The 21508-nt window shown below is 42.0% G+C and overlaps 1 protein-coding gene across 8 annotated transcripts in view; it reads left to right on the top strand.

Annotated features, from left to right (window-relative positions):
* Positions 1-21508, top strand: part of SEC31A (SEC31 homolog A, COPII coat complex component) — a 240037-nt gene that overhangs the window by 55764 nt on the left and 162765 nt on the right. For all 8 annotated transcript variants that reach the window (XR_004541033.1, XR_004541032.1, XM_033962592.1 and 5 more), the window contains exons 7-12: positions 3256-3398; positions 7403-7502; positions 9349-9510; positions 12416-12565; positions 19643-19870; positions 21146-21220. Coding sequence is in view for 6 of the 8 variants with exons in the window: in XM_033962592.1 (XP_033818483.1) it covers positions 3256-3398; positions 7403-7502; positions 9349-9510; positions 12416-12565; positions 19643-19870; positions 21146-21220 (858 nt within the window). In the remaining 2 variants the exon portion in view is untranslated. The remainder of the gene's footprint in view (positions 1-3255; positions 3399-7402; positions 7503-9348; positions 9511-12415; positions 12566-19642; positions 19871-21145; positions 21221-21508) is intronic.

The following is a 21508-nucleotide window of genomic DNA, read 5'->3' as shown; positions in this document are numbered from 1 at the left end:
TTCTAATTTTGTAAACCTACCTCTAATTTTGTTGTAAATCTGCTACTCAATTCAAATTATGCTGTAAATCTTCTTCTAATTTTGTAAACCTACTTCCAATTTTGTTGTAAATCTGCTATTCAATGCTGTAAATCTGCTTCTAATTTTGTAAACCTACCTCTAATTTTCGTTGTAAATCTGCTACTCAATGCAGATCATTTGCTAATTGATGTAAACCGCCTAGAACTCACTGGGTATGGCGGTATATAAGAATAAAGAATAATAATAATAACTCCCTCCTACCTCGGCTATCTGGACTCCCCCCCCAGTGAAGATCATTGGCTGTCCAGCCCCCCATCTGCCTCATAACTTATATATAGAGACAGCATGAGGGATGTCTAGTCTCTCCTGCCTGCAGGCCTGGCTCTCCAAAATGGCGGGCCTTTCCGGTGCAACCTGGGATGCACCGGGAGGGGCCTAATGCCTGATTGGCTCAGGCGCCTAAGGAGCCATAGGTGCTTGAGCCAGTCAGGACCTCAGGACCCTCCTGTTGCATCCCAGAATGCACTGAGAAGGGGATGGTCCACCATTTTGGAGAAGCGAGCCTGCCAGCAGGAGGGACTAGGAATCCCTCCTACTATCTTCTTCAGTATAATGTATGGGTCAGGGGACCTGGTGGGGGGTTTGGATGGTCGAAGCAGGAGGGAATAGGCATCCCTCCTGCTGCTGATCTTTGTGGGGGGAGATGTCAGGAGTGTGTGTGTGTGTGGGGGTCAAATAGCCATGATCTTTGCGGGGATGAGTCAGGAGTGTGTATGTGTGTGTGGGAAGGGGTGTTTCAGGTGGCTGCAATTTTCGTTGGGGGGGATCGGGAGTTTGGGGAGCTCCAGGTTTTGAGACAGGAGGAAGTGTGCATCCTTCCTGCCTCCTTTTTTTTTTTTTTTTTTGAGGGCTGTCGTGGCTGACAAGAGAGGCGAACAATATGACAGTCTTGTCTAGACCTGTCGGTAATTTTGGGTTGTTAGTAGTCATCGCTAGATTTATTGCATGCCTAAGCGATGTTAGGGCATTGATTGGAGTGCTCGTTTTAATATTAATGACCTCATTTTAATACTAATTAGGTCATTTGCATTGCAGAGTTGGAGGCTGCAATGAATGCACGGCAAAGCCTGCAGTGAGCCATTGTGTGCATCAGTCAGTAACTTTAGGCTGACGCTAAACCAGTTCAGCCTTGTTTAGTGACAATCATTAGACGCACTGTGAGTTTAGTGCATCTGTGCCTAAGAATGTAATCAGCCTGACTGTTAATATTCTGGCAGTGTGTCTCTATGTGCCTGAATTGACTGCCTGAAACAATTTGTCAATCACTGTGAGGTGGAGAAAAGGAGGGCATCATATGTGCAGAGATTTTCTGACTGCCCACTAAAAGATCCTTCTTAGTGAATGTCATCTCTTCAAACCTGTGCATCGAATTACAAAGGGGAAGCATCAGGGATCTTCCAGAATGATACAGATCTCCTCAGAGTCTTCCAGGTCTAAAGTTCAGTTGTTTTCAGCACAATTGCACAAGTCTAATGTCAAGGACCTTACTGGACTAGTACAAAACAGATTTCTTTTTAGATCTCTAATTCATCAAGACTGAAACATGAGTCAAATGGCACCTAACACAATGATTTTTTTCTAAAGTTCTGGGGAAGTACATACAAAATCAGCAGATGTTACTTAGAGTTCTACCCCTAAGTGGATACCATTTTCCATTATAAGTACAATGCAAGTGATGGGATGGGTGGGGGGGTATTCTGAATTTTATTAAATGATTGGATAAGTAAAAATAATATTTCCTAGGATGGGATGGGAGGGAAGGGATTAAATGTTATGTATTATTGTTAAATATGATAGATGTTCAAGTGATGTATTTAAATCTCAATTGTCAATTTTATTGATACACTTATAAGAGGTAAAAATGAATAAAGATTTACAAAAACAAATATTTCAATCCTAATCAATACTGCATTCAAACCTATACAAGAAATATTTGCTTCTATACCCAGCATTGGAATGTCTGGACTATCTGTTAATACTTAAGCCATGAGGTTTCTCCTATTCTTCCTGGGCATGGCAGTCCACACAAAGAACACTAGAATCACAGGCCTTTTATAGGCGGGAAAACTGCAGTATGTTTTACCCCAAGAAGAAGAGACACACAGAAAGACAGAAAACAAGATGGAGTCATTAATACAAGATGGAGTTCTTAATACCGCTGTACCTCTACTTGATTTCCTCCATGATCTGGCGTACTCCAGCAAAATACATAAAGAAAATCTTATTATGCTTTTCCTTATCCATAGTGTTTTTCTCTGGCCTTAGCTGCAATCAATATTCAGAATTTTTATTTTTGTACCAAATTTTCCGTACACTTCTATTGGGCGTGACCTTAACTAACACATATGCTTGTATCTAACTAGAGTTACCCAGAATCATATGAAAAGCAGGCATTACATGTAGAAAAAATCCACAAAAGACTGCACCAACATGTCCTGCACACTAAGCATTCCATTATCACCCCCCACAGCGAGCGAGCGCCACTCCTCAAGGGCTGGGATTTCAGGACAAGGACAGTAGGAAAGGACATGAGCGACTGGTCCCCAGCAGCCGCTTCTTTTGTTGATCGGCCAGCCAAGTCAGTGTCCCAGATTTGTTTAGTGAATTGCTGCCTGTCTACTTTGCATGCCGTTTCCCCTCATTTGCATGCGCGGATCGGAGGATGATCGGAACAGAGGATAATGAATCGGGTGGGCTTAGTGAATATAGCCCTATGTTGGAGAGTTGAATTTGGGAGCAAACATCTTTTGTGTACCAGAATCTGTATACGATATATACATGTATCGGGGGAGAGTATAGCAGCAGAATTTTCAAATAAGAAAAGGCAAAAACAAATATGGATGAAACTAAAATTTCAGTCTCCATCTGTACTTATATCTATAAAAATGGGAAGTGAACAGGCCCTTTTATATAGGTAAGGCTGTATGGATATTCATGTATTAAACAGTTATTTCATTGACACATTCAAAACATCTATCCCATCATGAGAAGTGCTGTGTAGATGTTTAAATTAAGATATAAATCTTAAAAATTGAAGAAAAATTCTGGGTGCTAAACAGTTTGAAATTAGTATAGTCTATGTTAGTAATTAGTTGTTTGACCCATGATAAGAATGTGATGTGACCTGAAGGGTTTTTTGTGGGGGGGTGTTTTTTTTGTTGTTTTTTTTTGCAGATGCGCTGCTCAGGAATGGCATGGCATCCAGATGTGGCTACTCAGATGGTCCTTGCCTCAGAGGATGATCGACTGCCTGTCATACAGATGTGGGATCTTCGCTTTGCTTCTTCCCCATTACGTGTTATGGAAAACCATACAAGGTATTGAATCTTTAAATTATGCAGACAAATGCACACTTAGCCACAGATAAAATTTATACCCATCTCTTTCTCCCTCTTCTCCTTTCTTACCTATAACTCTGTGCAAGTCACTTAACCCTTCATTGCCCCAGGTACCACAGTTAGATAGTGAATATGCTGGGACAGATAGGAAAAATACTTGAGTACCTGATAACTGTTCAATGTATTGTAAATGCTTTGGGTGATTCTCATCATGAAAAAGGCGATTAATAAATCCCAGTAAATAAATAACACCTTGAGTTTTGATGTCCCCTCGAACCAGGATTCTAATTAGAAACATCAAGTGAGTGTTTCTGTTTGCTTTTCCTTAAACAAGTATCATACTTGTACTTATATTTTCAATAATTATAATAAAAAAGAGAGAAACAGCTTTTGAGGCCTAGTAACAATTTCAGTCAGTCACAGATAGTAGTTGCTAAATGCAGTATTTTCAGAGCTTACATTCTTCTACAGTGGATTTGGATTCTATTCCCTTTTCTGTTTTGTCACAGTGCAAAGAAGTGATTTTGCCATTGATAGCATATTTGGTCAATCTTTCTTTCAAGATTGGTGTCATTCCAGACAATTTAAAAGGAGCTGCTATTGCTCCCTTTTCTAAGAAAGGAAAAAGAGTCTAAGATGGTTATTGTAGTTTTCTTCCTATTTCAAATGTACTAGTGTTGACTAAAATGTTTAAAAAAACATTTTTAGAGCAACTGATTGATTTGGTGGAGAAAAGGCAGATTGTGAATAAGAACCAATCAGGTTATAGGCATCACAGCACTGAATCCCTTTTTTTGCCTATAGTGGATATGTCGTGGAGGACCAGGGTTATCAAGTTTCAGGTTTTTAAAATTTCTTATACCGCCCAATCAGCCTTCTAGGAGGTGTACAAATTCATAAAAACATAAAACATACTTTAGCTAAAATACAAGTTTGCATCACCAAACTGTAACAATAACTTTCAAAGACTTTTAAAAACAAAAACAAACAGGAACAAAAGGTAAAAAGGCAAGAACTACAATAATCAAAGTAAAAGAGAACAATTAAGGAAAAACAAAAGGAGGGGCTGCTATGAATAATGTTGAACTTATGATGCTTTTTTGGATTCAGTTGGATCTACATGCAGTTTCTCATTCTAACCTACTTAATTTGCTGTACAAAAAGGGAAAAGTGGTGGTGTGACCCAGGTGTAGGCTCTTCACCAGGAACAGTTTTGTCAGTCAGAACTCCAACTTTGTGTGGTCTATTACAACATTCTCTGTGGTGGGCTGTCCATATACACATGACTATAACTGGCAACTGTCCAAGAAGCCTCAAGGTAGGCCAGTGTGGGTTTGTAGCAGCATTAACATAGGTAATTTCAGGAGTCGTGAAAGTTGCTAATGTACAATGCTTGGCTGCTCAACAAGCATTTTTAATGAGGACTGTTAGTTACTACATTTTTTTAAATTGATAGTTTGGTTTGAAATTTCTTTTATAATTGTGTGAGGATGAAGAGGTAAGGTGTTGTGTCAAAGTTAATACTTGAAACTAAAATGCAGCACTCTGCTTATTCCATGTCAGTCATGCATTTGTGTATTCTAAAGAGTTGTAGCAGGATGTACTTGCTGTCTGAAGCACTTTAAAACTGTACATGGTATGTGAAAGAAGGTAGGGGGAAATGAAATTTTGTTATACATAATGACAACTCCTTCCATACTAGGACTGCACATTGAGAGCAATAATTAAGTTTATAACATGTCTTAAAGAAATCAACTACATTCATCACATCACATCATATGCTACGAGTTTATCTTGTTGGGCAGACTGGATGGATCATGCAGATCTTTATCTGCCATTATCTACTATGTTATCAACTATGTAGATGAATATAATAAAAAGATAACAGTAGCATATGAATCGAATCCAGTGATTTACCCACTCTCTCTTCTATGTCGTGATTGCAGACTGGAAGTGACAGCATTTCCTTTTCATTTCCTCTGTGCTTGGAGATCTGTTTTCTAGCTCAGTTATGTTTTTAATTTAATTTGGCACTTAAATTCCCCTTAAAATATAATTCTAGGTGGATTACAACAAACAAAACACATGATAGACATTGATGGAAAAATGTATTCGTATTTTTCATTTTGTCACTCAAGATGTTAAGTTACAAAATTTTTTCAAAATAACCAAATCTTCAAAGCACGTCTAAAGCTCACATAATTTGAAATAACTGTAATGTTCAATGGCAATGAATTCCAAAGTTCAGACCCTTTTCATATTACCATATGAACTCAAATATGTTGATCTGAATGTCAAGACCCCCTTTTTCCCCCCACCAAAAAAGGAGGAAAAATGATTGACTCAAATATGTCGAGCGGCTTAATATTCAAGTGCCCTGCCCTACCAGGATCTGCACCCAACGCCCCATCCCTCCCTCCCTTGTCAGGCTCTGCACCCAGCCCTCTTCCCTCCATCTCCTGTCAGGCTCTGCACCCAGCCCCCTCCCTGCAAGGCACTGCACCCAACCTCTTCCCTCCCTCCCCTCCCTGTCAGGCTCTGCACCCTTCCCCCTCCTCTCCCTGCCCTGTCCGTCGTACCTGCTCTGCCGTTCCCTGAAGTGCAACGGGCAGGAGTGAATTCTCCGTGCTCCTGCTCTACTGCTAACCCGCTGCCGTGACTGCTGTGAGTGTTGGTTTCTTCAGCCGCTGAGCGGCACCAAGCAGGAGCGCACTTTGGCGCTTCTTCTTGGTGCTGAGCAGCTTCCTGACTGGCTCCCGCAAATTCTTGGCCCAAATGTTTGGCCCAAAAATCCCGGTTTATATTGAAGTATATAAGAACATAAGAACATAAGCAATGCCTCTCCTGGGTCAGACCTGAGGTCCATCATGCCCAGAAGTCCGCTCACGCGGCGGCACAACAGGTCCAGGACCTGTGCAGTAATCCTCTATTTATACCCTTCTATCCCCTTTTCCAGCAGGAAATTGTCCAATCCTTTCTTAAACCCCAGTACTGTACTCTGCCCTATTACGCCCTCTGGAAGCGCATTCCAGTAGTCCACCACTCGTTGGGTAAAGAAGAACTTCCTAGCATTCGTTTTGAATCTGTCCCCTTTCAACTTTTCCGAGTGCCCTCTTGTTCTTTCAATTTTTTTGAAAGTTTGAAGAATCTGTCCCTCTCTACTCTCTCTATGCCCTTCATGATCTTATAAGTCTCTATCATATCCCCTCTAAGTCTCCTCTTCTCCAGGGAAAAGAGACCCAGTTTCTCCAATCTCTCAGCGTATGAAAGGTTTTCCATCCCTTTTATCAGACGTGTCGCTCTCCTCTGAACCCTCTCGAGTAACGCCATATCCTTCTTAAGGTACGGCGACCAATATATAAGGTATACAGTAGTTCTGTTTAAGGTCCATCATAGTGGACATTCAGACGCCAATGGAATTTTTGTTCTAACATCATGAGTTGACAGAAGAGTCCTTATAGGTTGGTATAAATGAACAAAATCCTGAAGGTAGCTAGGATCCATACGATATAATGTCTTAAAAATTAAGGGCGAGAGCTTAAATTCAGTCCTAGTCTTACAGAGAAGCCAGTGAAGTTTCATAAAATAAGGTGTTGCATGCTGAAATCTAGTGCCACCAAGTATTTTGCTGCAGCATTTTGAACAGCCTGTAGTCTCTTCATTTGCCTATCGGACATTCCCAAAAACAGGATATTACAGTAATCAATGTTGAGGCATGTGTGGCAAGAGGAAATGATGAAAGCTGACTACCATTCCTTGTCTGCAAGCACCACTGGTCTCTTTTGTTTACTCATGCATATATAAAAGTCTTTATATATTACCCTAGAATTGTTTTCGTTTTTGTGTATTTAAGCTGTACAAATGTAAAATGTTGGTTAAGTTTATTATTTTATGAGTAAAATCAGTGATACATTATGGTTAGATTGTACCCAGACAATATTTTGGATGTTAACATTTATCTAACTTCTCTTGTGCATTTACAGGGGTATTCTAACTATTGCCTGGAGCATGGCAGATCCTGAACTGCTCCTCAGCTGTGGAAAAGATGCCAGGATCCTATGCTGGAACCCTAACACAGGAGAGGTATGGAAAGGTCTTTTTGGTATAGTGAAGAAGCTCCATTTATTTGTTCTTTTGTGGAGTTGGTCTTAAAACAGTAATATTATGAAAGGCAATTTATTTTACTTCATACTGAAGACTGAAATTAAAGAGTAATTGTAAAATAATCTGGATGGTAGAATAGTAAATGACAGCAGATAAAGACCCGAATGGTCCATCCAGTCTGCTCAACTGTACACGCCAGCTCCAGACTCTGTCCTTTGTCTTGTTGCACCATATGCCTGGAACAGACAGTTTGAGTCATTACTTCAGGCTCAGTCTCTCTAGTAGTATTCAAATCCAAGCCAAAAGCCCATTTTTTCAAGGCTGCTTTCAACTCTTAACTCCCACTCACCATAAGATACCGATGTCTAGCCTATCATTCTCTTTGTAGGAAACTCCCCAACCCCAACCCCCTGTCTGTACAAATTAGATTGTAAGCTCTTCTGAGCAGGGACCATCTTTTATATGTTAAATGTACAGTGCTACGTAAACCTTTCAGCTCTATAGAAATGACATAGTAGTAGTATGTACACTAATGTCTAGATACTTCCTTTCCACAACAAACCTGTTTGCTTAGATCTTTTGTTCTAATACCAAATCACATATTGCCATTTTAAACAGAGACACACACACAGACACAGAGACACCTCGAGTTACAGATGCCCAATTTAAGTATGACTCGTACTTCAGAACGCAGTTGCACCTTCACTTGATTTCACTGAGCAGTATTTCCAGTGGCATAGACTCCTACATTTCTCCTGTAGCAGATTCAGGAATGATGCATGGCCACATTGAGAACAGTGTGTGGTTGTGCATGCTGTACCTTAAAGGGAACACCGATAGGGACAGTTGACCCTTTTGTCAGCTGGGAGCAGAGGTAAGCAGCAAGAATCTTAAAATGTACAAATTCTGAGTTACATACAAATCTGACTTAAGAACAACTTTAAAAACGTAACTTGTTAATCCAGAGACTGCGAATGTGTATGTGTGTATATTTTTTTAATTTTTAAAAAAATAATTTTCATATTAAGGTTTCAGAATTATTGTAAGCAGGACGAAGAAGTGAACCTCATTTTCAAATTTCATCTTGCTGTACCATAGGCCAGAATTTTCCATAATAACTATTGGTCTCTGTTTTGTTTGTACTGGCATCATTGTTCCCTCTAAGGGCAGAGTTATATGAGCAAAAATTTTCTTCACAAGCAAAGGACTGAGTTAAAGGGAGTGAAAAATTGTTACATTACATTATGAGCATTTCTTACAGATACATATAGACACAAGCACACACGTTGGACATGAGCCATACTCTACATGCTACTTTATAGCTACTCTGAATTTAACCAGATACTGGATGTTGAGCACAGCTTAAAAGGGAACACTGGTCTTCCTATATGAACACTACTCTTAAAAAAGAAAAAATGGGGGGTGATGGGGGGGGGGACAGTAGGGGCACTTCTGAAAACAGGAGGAAAGAATTCTACTGTCTACTAGCTGCCTCCCCTAGCACCTTTGTTATTAATGCTGGCCCTGACTTAAAAGTGACATCAGAGGTGGCAGACCGGCAGCTGCAGTTATGTACAGAAGGTCTGTGACTGCTGTATTTTAGTTTGCTGCTACTATTGGTTTAGGAAAGCGGCAGCAGAGAGTGGTAGAATGGAACAGGAGGGAGAAGGTGGTGTTCCTGCCCCCATCAGCTGCATGGCAGGGCTGAATGGCTACTCTGCATCGTAACACAAGGTATGCGACTGCTCAGCTTAGAGGGAGCAGTGACTGGCACCTCCTTTCTGTGTGACCATTCTCATAATTGTATGCATTTTTCTATTGATAGGTGCTGTACGAGCTTCCTACAAATACTCAATGGTGCTTTGATGTTCAGTGGTGCCCAAGAAACCCAGCTGTGTTGTCAGCTGCCTCTTTTGATGGACGAATCAGTATCTATTCTATCATGGGAGGAAGCCCTGACAGTCTGAGGCAGAAGCAAGCTGACAAGGTAAGTAAAGGTGCCTTTAAAGGACACAGTCAACCTTATTAGGTGTCCTATTACTGCTTCTGTTTGAGAACATAATGCAAAAATTTTGATAATTTTGGTTTTATTAAAATCACAAACAAATAGGAACAAAGCCATACAAATAGCTCATAACTTCTTCCACACAAATAGATAACATAGTAGATGATGGCAGATAAAGATCTGCATGATCCATCAAGTCTGCCCAACAAGAAAAACTCATAGCATATGATGTGATGTGATAGAACCTAGTCATAATTGATTTTTTTCAAGTATATGATATAACCTGTGCCCTTGACATTTTCAGGGAACAGATTGTAGAAGCTCGGTATTAGTCTTGCTCCTCAACTGCTGGAGTTGCCATCGAAGCACTCTCCAGTCCATTGTGGGATCTCAGAGAGATAAAGAGACTAGATGGGCCATTTGGCCTTTATCTGCCATCATGTTTCTATGTTTCCAGATCAGTCTAACCATAATTAGAGCATAGTCGTAGAAGTCTGCCCAATTACTGGAGGTGCCATCTAAAATCCTCCGTTTTGCCTTGATTCCGTTCTCTTTCCATATAGAAATACTTTGTGCTTATCCTACACATTTTTGAATTTCATTACCATTTTTGTCTCCATCACTCTCCGCAGGAAGGCATTCCAGGTATCTACCACCCTCTGTGGAAAAATAATTCCTTATGTTACTCAAGTCAAGCCCCCCCCCCAAAAAAAAAACAACAACAAACAAACTCTGTTCCTGTCCTACCGCTTCTCTATCTCTGGAAAAGATTTATTTATATATTAATACCTTACAAATATTTAATGTCTGTCATCACCCCTATCTCTCCTTTCCTCTAGGATATACATATTTAGGTAATCAAATCTTATATGTCTCGTAGTGTAAGCCACATAACCATTTATTTTTCTTTTCTCTGAACTGCTCAAAGTTTGTTAAGTCCTTAGCACGATATAGTCTCCAAAACTGAACACAATATTCCAAGAGGGGCCTTACTATTGACTTGACTAAGGGCATTAACGATCTAGTAGCTAACAAAGAAAAGACAGAACTACTCATAAACAAATGGGGAGGAAACAGCCCTGGCTTCCAAATAACACTAAAGGGCAATACCATAGAACCATCCAAGAATGGGGTGAGAAACTTAGGTGTATGACTGGACTCAAGCCTAGACATGACAACACAGATCCAACGCATAGTCAAAAAAGCTTATGGCAAACTCTACTGGGTTAGAGGACTGAAACTCTACCTCTCCCACCAAGCAATGTCCAATGTAGTAATATCCCTGGTGCTCACACTCTTTGACTATTGCAATGCAACCTTTCTGGGTTTACTGAAATACATGATCAGACGGATCCAAACAGTACAAAACACTGCACCTAGGTATTTGCTAGGTAAATTGAGACCGATAAGTGCCACCCCACTACTAAATGAGTTACACTGGCTCCCGATTGAGAGCAGGGTAAAATTCAAAATCTTATTGGTGGTGAGCCTTGAGGTACTCACCTTGATGTTGACCATTCTTCTGATCTTCCTCTATTCATTTTTATGCTGTATGTTCTGTTAGGAATCCTTCTAGCAACATGTGCACTTTACCGCTTATCCCTACGAAGTTTAGACTCAGTAATAGGAGTTGGTCTGCCACATCAAATGCACTAGCTAAGTCGAATTATAGTAAAAGGACTTGTTGTCCAGTGCTCATGCGTGTTTTAATCTCAGATGTCGGCACTGAGGAGCATTTCAGTGCTATAGTGTTTTCTGAAACCTGATTGTGTGGTGTGTAGTATTTTTGTTCCAGGTATTTTGTGATTTGATTTGTTACCATGTTTTCTAATAGCTTGACATAAAATGGGATTGAAGCTTCTGGTCTGTAATTCTTGACATTGTTCATTTCTCATTTTTGATCTTTTGGGATGGGTGTTAGAATGATTTTTCCTAGGTGTTTGGGAGAATATTCCTTTTTCTAGTGAGTTGTCCAGCCAATCTAATAGATAGTTGTTGTATATTTTTATGGATTTTATTTTTTGTAAGAAAATTGAGCAGACATCTAATGAGCATTGTGATTTGGTGTATTTGGGTAGTAATCTTATTAACCCTGTTTCTGTGATTGGTAAGAATTCCTCCCAGTAACTATTTGCTAGGTGTTTTATTTGTGGAAAGTCCTCTCGCTTTTGATTTTGTGCTGTTCCCTAGTATTTCTATGCAGTTCGCTGCATTTCCTTTGTTAATGTCAGTTCTGTTGTGGTCTACTTTTGCTTTGAAAAAGATTGCCAGTTCATCTGCTATTTAAGTATTTGTTTATTTGGTTGTTAATTCAGTTGGGTTAACTAGGAAGTGTGTTATTTGAAATAAAATTTTTCAAATCTGGTTTTCTTTTTCTGATTTGTTCAGAATAATACATTTGACTAGTTTTGTTTTGTTTTTGTAGTGGTTGATCTTTTTTCTCAATGAGATTGTCATCTTCAGTTTGATGCTTATTCCATTTCCTTCCATTATGTATCATGACTCAAATGTGTGAAAAATGAATTCTACAGAGAACATGAATGCTGTAGAATGGAATAAAATAGACCATGTTCTTGAAAACCCACCAAAATCAGAAAAGTTTACTCCAAAAAGAAGGTTTAATAGCAGAGGATTTTTTATCCAACTCCTTTCTTGTGTGTTGTTGTGTCCAATATATATGCACATGTATTTTACTGTGTAATTACAAAAACCATTGTCAAAAATAAAAATAATAGAAAACGTCAGAAATAGTACATGACAGATATGTAATATTGGACTAGTATTGCCCTCTGTATAAAAAATAGTGACCTGTGGTGTCTGTTGGTCGCCTAGCTTCACTCTAATTCAGGCTGAGATATTGTTAAGGTCTTAATTCTTTCATTCACAGCTGTCCTCATCCTTTGGAAACTTGGATCCATTTGGCACAGGGCAGCCCTTGCCTCCGCTACAGCTTCCTCAGCCCACAACACAAAGTACCATCCCTCCCCTGAAGAAACCACCAAAGTGGCTACGCAAACCTGTGGGTGCTTCCTTCTCAGTAAGTCTCTACTTTTATTGCCTTACAGCATTAGTCACTCTTTGGAAACCATTATAGATGCATTGTTTATAAATTGTTAGCTAGTACAGTGGTACCTTGGTTTACGAGCATAATTCGTTCCAGAAGCATGCTCGTAAACCAAAATACTCGTATATCAAAGCGAGTTTCCCTATAGGAACTAAGGAGAGAATGGGAACACGAAGGCCTTGAGCATGCGCAGATGCTCAAGGCCCAGCGCAGAAGGAGGCAGATCTTCGGGCACCGGCATGTCCTGTGCGTTGGTGCCGGTGCCAAATGTGGGGTAAAAAATGTGATCGGGTGGGTGGGTGGGTGGCTGCCTTTTTGATGCCGGATCGCGGCGGGGAGGGGATGCGACGCGAGCGGAGGGTGCCAGATCGTGGGGGGGAGGGTGCTGGAACGCGGGGGGGGGGGCACTCGTAAATCGAGGCACGCTCGGTTTCCGAGACGCCGATTTAGCAAATGTTTTGCTTGTCTTGCAAAACACTCGCAAACCGGTTCACTTGCAAACCGAGGTACCACTGTACTTCAGAGTAGCAACCGGAAATCTGGTCCTTTTGGAGCCTATGAACTTCTGAGGAGAAAAGCAATGTCTAGATTCAAATTTGGGATTCTTCAGTAACAGAGATCCCATAAAAGGGCTGTTTGTACTATAATTTATAATTTATAATTAGAGATGCCTCAAACAGTTTGCATACCTGAATGTTTCTATCCACCTCAAACTGCAAATTATATAGTACTCCTATTTTTGTAACTCATGGATGGACCAAACAAAATGATTTTGAAGAAAAGTGTTATGATTTTGGTGCTGCATCTAAAAGCAGTTAATCCACAGAATGAAGCGGTGCCAAGCATACCGAGTATAAACAAAAGTAGATTTTTTTTTCCTTAGGTTTTGCATGGTCAGTTTTCTTATGTCTCACCACTGTTCCTAGAAGGGCAAAGCATGTAGCCTTGCAGTGTAGCTGCAGTGGTGGCTAACAGGTACCTCTCCTCCACTTACTATGTGATGCAAAATGCTGAAATATATCCTGTGGTATGCTGTAAGTTAGAACATAACCTTGGCACTGTCTCACAGATGTAACCTTTTTCATTGCTTTCCAATATTGCCTTCATATCTTTCCGTACATATTGTTATGAAACTAAGAAAAAGAGGGAGAGGGGGTGTTAACTTCTTTCAAATTTAGTTTGACTATCTGAGTGTATGGAGATAGCAACAAAAAAATTAAAATTGTTGTTCTCCTTGATCTTTTGCTAAGTTTTGAGGCTTCCACGCCATGCTTTTCTCTTTCAAAAGCCAGTGTTGAGTGTACTGTATGTGTGTGGAAGATACTTCAAACAATATTTATATCTGAATATGTCTTTGCTGCATCCATTTTTTCTTGGAAGAATAACCGTCATAGAAACATAGAAAAATGACGGCAGATAAGGGCCATAGCCCATCAAGTCTGCCCACTTCACAGACCCACCCCCCTGAGTCTGCTCTCCTGGAGATCCCTCTCCTAATGACCCATCCTTAACTCCACCCTCTTAAGGATCCCACATGGGCATCCCATTTACCCTTAAAATCTGGCATGCTGTTGGCCTCGATTACCTGTATTGGAAGCTTGTTCCAATGATCAACCACTCTTTCGGTGAAGAAATACTTTCTGGTGTCCCCATGAAATTTCCCGCCCCTGAGTTTAAGCGGATGCCTTCTTGTGGCTGAGGGTCCCTGGAGGAGGAAAATATCTTCTTCCACCTCAATACGTCCAGAGATGTATTTAAATGTCTCAATCATGTCTCCCCTCTCCCTACGTTCCTCGAGAGAGTAGAGCCGCAGCTTGTTCAGCCTCTCTTCGTATGAGAGATCCTTGAGCCCCGAGACCATCCTGGTGGCCATCCGCTGAACTGACTCTGCTCTTAGCACATCTTTACGGTAATGTGGCCTCCAGAATTGCACACAGTATTCCAGATATGGTCTCATCATGGTTCTGTATAACGGCATGATGACCTCAGGCTTCCGGCTGACGAAACTTCTGCGGATACAACCTAACATTTGTCTTGCCTTAGATGAAGCCTTCTCCACTTGATTGGCAGCTTTCATATCTGCACTGATGATAACTCCCAAATCTCGTTCTGTTACCGTCCTAGATAAGGTTTCACCATTTAAGGTGTAAGTTCTGCACGGATTCCTACTGCCGAGGTGCATGACCTTGCATTTCTTGGCGTTGAAGCCCAGCTGCCAGGTAGATGACCAATGTTCCAACAAAAAAAGGTCATGCGTCATACTATCGTGTAAATCAGAGCCGCTCACTATGTTACATAGTTTGGCGTCATCGGCAAATAGTGTTATTTTACCTTGAAGCCCCTGAGTCAGGTCCCCTATGAATAAGTTGAAAAGGAGCGGGCCCAAGACTGAGCCCTGCGGTACTCCACTCATCACTTCTGATGTTTTAGAGAGGGTACCGTTAACCACCACCCTCTGAAGTCTACCACTTAGCCAATCCTTGACCCATGCAGTTAGCGTTTCTCCCAACCCCATCGATTTCATCTTGCTCAACAGCCTACGGTGAGGGACGCTATCGAAGGCTTTACTGAAGTCTAGGTACACTACGTCTAGGGATTCTCCCTAGTCCAGCTTTCTTGTTACCCAGTCAAAGAAGCTAATGAGATTGGATTGACAGGACCTACCCTTGGTGAATCCATGTTGACTGGGATCTCGTAGATTCTCCTCATTCAGGAACGTGTCTATTTTACGTTTGATTAGTGTTTCCATGAGTTTACACACTATTGATGTTAGACTCACCGGTCTGTAATTCGCAGCCTCCGCTCTGCAACCTTTTTTGTGCAGTGGAACAACGTTAGCCGTTTTCCAGTCCATGGATACTCTCCCCGTACTGAGTGAGAGATTGAAGAGTATGGATAGCGGTTCCGCCAGGACATCACACAACTCCCTGAGTACTCTGGGGTGTAGATTGTCCGGACCCATGTCTTTATTCACCTTGAGTGTTGTAATTTTGCAGTAAACGTCTCCGGGTGTGAACTTGAAATTCCAAAACAGGTCTTTCGCACCTTGCTTCGTCTGTAAGTGTGGACCGTGCCCCGGTGCCTCGCTGGTGAAGACCGAGCAGAAGTACTCATTCAGAAGTTCGGCTTTTTCGGAATCTGATTCCACGTACTTTCCATCTTGTTTTTTTAGGCGTACTATCCCGTCTGTGTTTCTTTTCCTGTCGCTAATGTACCTGAAGAAGGATTTGTCTCCCTTCTTGAGGTTCTTTGCTAAAGTTTCTTCCACATGAAGTTTGGCCTCCCTGATTGCCGTTTTGACCGCTGCAGCCCTGGATGTATATTTTAGTTTGGCTTCCACTTCCTCCGTACGTTTGTAGGAAATAAATGCCTTTTTCTTTTCTTTAACGAGGCACGAGATCTCAGCAGTGAACCATTGGGGTTTATTGTTTCTCTGCCGTTTGTTTACCGATCTAATGTAGAGGTTTGTTGCTTCATTTATGGTAGATTTCAGGGTTGACCACATAGCTTCAACATCATCCGTCTCTGCTTGTTTCTGCAGTGCCTGATGGACAAAATCTCCCATGCGTTTGAAGTCAGTGCCTCGGAAGTGGAGTACCTTTGTTTTTGTGTTTGATCTAGGGAAACCTTTCCTAAGGTTAAACCGTACCATGTTGTGGTCACTGGAGGATAGCATATCTCCTACCGAGACCTCCGAGATGCTTTCCCCGTTGGTGAGTACCAGGTCCAGGATCACCTGGGCCCTAGTGGGCTCCAATACCATTTGTTTAAGTCATGTTCCCTTCATGGCCGTCAATAGCCTCCTGCTAGAGTGATATTCTCAATGTCTTCAATTAGTTCCGTGTCTTTGTCTACCGGTTGTTTTGGAGGTCTATATACCACATCAAGATACAGGCATTTTTCTCTACCTCTGGCCAGGTTCACCCAGAGGGATTCCCCGGTGTACTTGACATCTGTGATCCTGGTCGTTTTGACGTCCTCTTTAATGTATAATGCTACCCCTCCCCCTAACTTACCCTCTCTGTCTTGACGAAGTAAGTTGTAGCCCGGTATAGCCATGTCCCACCCATGAGAGTCCGTGAACCAGGTTTCGGATATTGCCACTATGTCCAAGTCGGCATTTATTATTTCGGTCTCCAATTCTATAATTTTATTGCCTAAACTGTGTGCATTAACATACATAGCCCTCCACACCTTGTGTTTGATAAGTCCCTGTAGAGAATTTCCCATCTGAGTCAATGTGACTCCTAGAGAATCGTTTGTAGTGAGGGTACTTACCTCGGACCTAGAAGCGGAGTTTCGACTCACCTCATCAGGATTATTACTTACTGCTCTGGTATTGTATGAGTGGGTACCCTCCCCCAACTTACCTAATTTAAAGCCCTGCGAAGCAGGCGGGCTAGTCGGTGTCCGAAAACATTCTTACCTCTACTGGTCAGGTGAAGTCCGTCTTGTCCCTGAAGTCCTTGCAGCGTCTCTCCATGATTTAGAAATCCGAAGTTCATTTCCCGGCACCATCCATGTAGCCACTCATTTGTCCTCAGGATACGCTCGTCTCTGGCCCTTCCCTTACCTCTAACTGGAAGGATCGAAGAGAAGACCACCTGCGCTCCTGTCCGCTTTAGCCTGTCCCCCAGAGCTCTGAAGTCTTTGGTGGTGTCCTCCGGTGTGTTCCTGGCAGTGTCATTTGTTCCGACATGGATGAGCAGCATGGGGTAGTGACCTTGGGGCTTGAGCAGCCTATCAAGACAGGCGGTCACATCTCGGATTCTGGCTCCAGGTAGACAGCAGACCTCCCTCGATTGCATATCTGGTCGGCAAATAGGTCCCTCGGTGCCCCTCAGCATGGAGTACCCGATGACTATTACTCTACGCTTCTTCTGGGGGGGTCGATCCGTTGTCCCCGGAGATGGAGCCTTGTGTTGGACCCGCTCCTGTTCCTCGTCGGTAGTCTCTTCCTGCAAGGCCTGGAATCTGTTCCTCAGGATAAGTTGAGGGGTCGATGTGGAGCTACCCTGGTAAGAAAAAGAAGAAGAAGAAGGTGAAGAGATTGAAAGAGGGGGGGAGGGTTTCCTACGCTTACCCGTGAAGGATGTCACCAGCTGCCAGGAGTCATCATCTCCAGCCACCTCCTGGACCCCTGTGGTTGGTTTCAAGGCCGATGGTCTGGGCGTCTCAAGGAAGGATCCGTCACGGGCCTGCTCGGTGATTTGGGACAGCTCCTGCACTACTTCATCGATGTAGACCTCATCCTCTCTGATGCTTCTCAGGTGTTTGACCTCCTCCCTGAGGCTCCTTAGTCCCTGCATGAAGTCCTCATTCAGCTGACCGACCTCCTCTGTCTGTGTAGAAACTGTAGTGAACTGCTGGGGGATGGTCTCGGTCTGCACGGAGGCCTCTGTCTGCCGTCCTGGGTCCTCCTCCTTCTGTACGCAAGCCGTGGTCACCTCCTGGATCCCCCCGGTGGAAGGAGTGTCGGTCTTGAATGTAGACTTCGTGCTTCTTGTTCTCCCTGCCATATCCAAGTTGTAGTTAAGGTCTGCCTGTTAGTGAGTAAATGAGAGAATTAAACAAAAAGAGAAAAAGAAAGAAAAAGGTGTCCTGTTGTCAAGGATTTGGCTCTTCTTAAGGCTCTTCGCAAAGGCACTCTCGCTAAGGCGAGCGCCTTTGCTGCGCGCCGAGCGGCTCGCGCCGCTGGCCCCTCCCCTTTTAAGGAGGAGATTGGCTGCCGGGTGCTGCTGATGTCAGAGGGGTGGGCGGAGCTATCTCTCGCCTCTGCCCCTCTCTCTGCCTTGCCTCAGCTCTGCCTGCCTTGGCTTTCTCCCTCCTCCGTTCTCCCTCAGCTCCTACATGGATTTTGCCACTGAGTTGCCATTTTCATGTTCTGTGTGCATAAAGAGGTTAAGACAGTGGCTTAACCGAAAAAACGAGGTTCCAAGCTAGTGTACCTAATCCCACCTCTTCTGTATATGCTGTGAGCAAGAACCAGATATTTCCATCTTTTATCTCAACTGCAGATAGAAAACACACTGCTTCACTTCTCTCCCTACTGTGGATGTTCTCGTAGCATATCGATTTACTGGACGATATTCAGCCAGCAGTGATCTGCATTGTTTTAAATGCATACTGTCTTCGGCTAGTTTAGTCCCCAGTGTTCAATGGCTACTGTGATCATTTTTCACCAGGCAGCTGCAAGGGGGGGGCTTTGCCCCTACTTCCATTGCCCCATGAAAACCACCAGGGATAGAGGTAGACCTGGGTTGGTGGGGGGCTTATTCAAGGGGTTTGGCTTTGCTTTCCAAGGACTGTGGGGAGGGAAAGAAAAAGGGGCAGCAGCTTTTGAACACTGGGAGGGGTATTGGAATGGTTTTTATGTTTTAATTTAGTTATGCAGGTCCTGGCTGATGTTCAGTGCCAGCACCCGTATAGCTAAGGGGATGAAATTAGGACAACTTTTGAGCTTTCCTTAATTCACCCATTTAGCTATGTAGATGTTGGCACTGAATATTGCCAGCATATGCATAACTCCCAGCTCCTCCCCAATGCTTCTCCCCAGAGCTGCCCCTGATCTGCCTACATTTTCATTGGGCGGTCTGTGGAAATATTCAAAGGTACTGTTGGGTTAAGTGTCATTGACTGACTTCACTTAGGCTGTAGTATGTAATTTAAGCGGTCAGAGAGGCTCTTACCTGCTTAAAAGTTTTTTTAAAACAGTTAATGTTTAGCTATCTATATATCTATCTTATGGGCTATGATTTTTCCATTAGGCTATGATAAGAACTATCAGAACACATGTGATATACTTGAGCTTTTGAAACCGTTTAGGTAATGTCTTAACATATCCCAAAAGTTCACGTATAGCTTCCTTGGATAATACTTACAAAAGATTTAATAACCTGCAAAAAAATCCAGTATCTTTCAGGATCAGTCTAGCTGCTGCTAGAACACCACACTTTCTTGAGCACAATGATTGTAAACCACTTCAGTATTATGGGAAACATTAGTTATTGCACTGTGCTAAATCGTGGTGGTTTTTTTTTCCAATTACAGTTTGGTGGTAAATTGGTGACATTTGAAAATATAATACCACAGCAGCAACAAACAGTTCAGCAACATTTCCATGTGTACATCAGTCAGGTGGTGACTGAGAAGGAGTTTCTGAGCCGTTCAGACCAGCTTCAGGGAGTTGTACATTCAGGAGGGTTTGTGGAGTTTTGTCAGAAGAAAATAGAAGCTTCACAAACAGATTTTGAGAAGAATGTTTGGTCTTTTCTGAAGGTAAGGACCATGCTTTGAATAATTTTGAGGTGAATTGAGATTGAAGGGGAAGCAGTCTTTAAGCCAGAAAACCAGTAGTTAAAAGCACTGAGTAGGCTTTTCATCCATAGCACGTTCATGACAGGTGTTTGAAGCTTTGTCAATAGCTACACCAACATGAGATTCAACATTTCATCTTTGTTTAACCTCACAGTAGTTCTCATTTATTTTTCTGTTTTCAGTCTTCCCTCATTACTTTATCTTATTTCTTCTCTTTCTCCACTCCTGTGTCTTTCCTTTGTGCCAGCTTCACCAAGGCGATTGTTTATATTAAAGCTGCTTCTTGTGCCTCCTAAGAAAATGCTGTTTCTCCTATTGATGTTTTTATTAACAAGACTACAGTCTTATACCAAAACATAGTGGGACAGTGTGAAAAAAAAATAAAAATTAAATTGTAACAAGTATGTCAAATTCATGCTTTTTCCTAACTGGATGGAAGATGCCAAAATAATTGTTTTTCTTATTATTATTAGCCAAGACTGACAAGTTATATCACCCTACCAGCAAATGGAAGCAGAGAATTAGAACTGTTTTTAGTGACATCATTAATATAACCCTTCAATCTGGACTTTTCGTTTGATTAGTTTTTAGCTAAAGTTCCCTGTGCCGTATGTTCTTTAAATATATGCACATACATTCTGAAATATAAATTTTAAAATAAGCACAGTTCTTATTTACATTTAAGAAAATCTTGAAATTAAATCTTTAATTTCTGCTTCCATAAACTTGAGCAAAGTTTTGGGATCAGACAATTTTCTTTCAGTGCTTTTACTGTGGTGCTGTACATAATTAGTTCCAAAAACTACCCAGAATGTACTTGTTTGAAGTATGGGAGGCACCTTAGAACTTGTTATAGCTGTCTAACCTTTTTTAATCTTTTGACCTGCCTTGATATGAGTGGGGTGAAATAGCTGGAGCCTTTTGAATGCATGTAAATTATTTCAGTATGAACTTTTCTAAAATGGCAATCCAACTTTGCCTTTCTTTTAACTTTCATTCTCTGGGCTGACAGCTGTGTTCAGAGTCCAGGAAAAATGCCTTGCTGAATAACTGTGTGGTTGAAGAACGAAGGGGCTGATGTTTTGCATGGTTCTCATGTTTTGCATGGGTACATGAATAGCTGATGAAGCATAGTTGCACCTACACTCAATTTGACTGAGTTCTGCCTGCCTACAAATAATTTCACAAAGATGTGGAATACAGAAAACAATATTAACTTTTGCTGTCTATTTTTAGGTGAATTTTGAGGAAGATTCTCGTGGGAAATACCTAGAGCTTCTTGGCTTCAGAAAGGAAGAGCTTGGTCAGAAGGTAAGGTGCTTTCATTGTTTGCAGGTAATCAGGATTTAATTGGGTAATCCAAGCAGAAAATGGTGCTTGCAGTAGTCAACATCATACAAAAAATGGCCCAAAAATGGAGGTCTCAGGTTATATGGGAGTCCTCCCCAGCTCTGCACCACCCCACCCCCTCCCAGATTCACTGCAGGCCTCCCATGGGCCTGCCTTAAGCCCCAGTGATCTAGTTGTGAGTAGGGACAGGAGCGGTCCTGGATGGCTCTGCTCCACCCCACCTCCCTCCTATTCCCCGGACCCATCCAC

Source organism: Geotrypetes seraphini, chromosome 1 (assembly GCF_902459505.1).
Source record: "Geotrypetes seraphini chromosome 1, aGeoSer1.1, whole genome shotgun sequence".
Taxonomy (NCBI): domain Eukaryota; kingdom Metazoa; phylum Chordata; class Amphibia; order Gymnophiona; family Dermophiidae; genus Geotrypetes; species Geotrypetes seraphini.
Note: the sequence above shows the minus strand (reverse complement) of the source record. Positions and strands in the feature narration are given on the sequence as shown.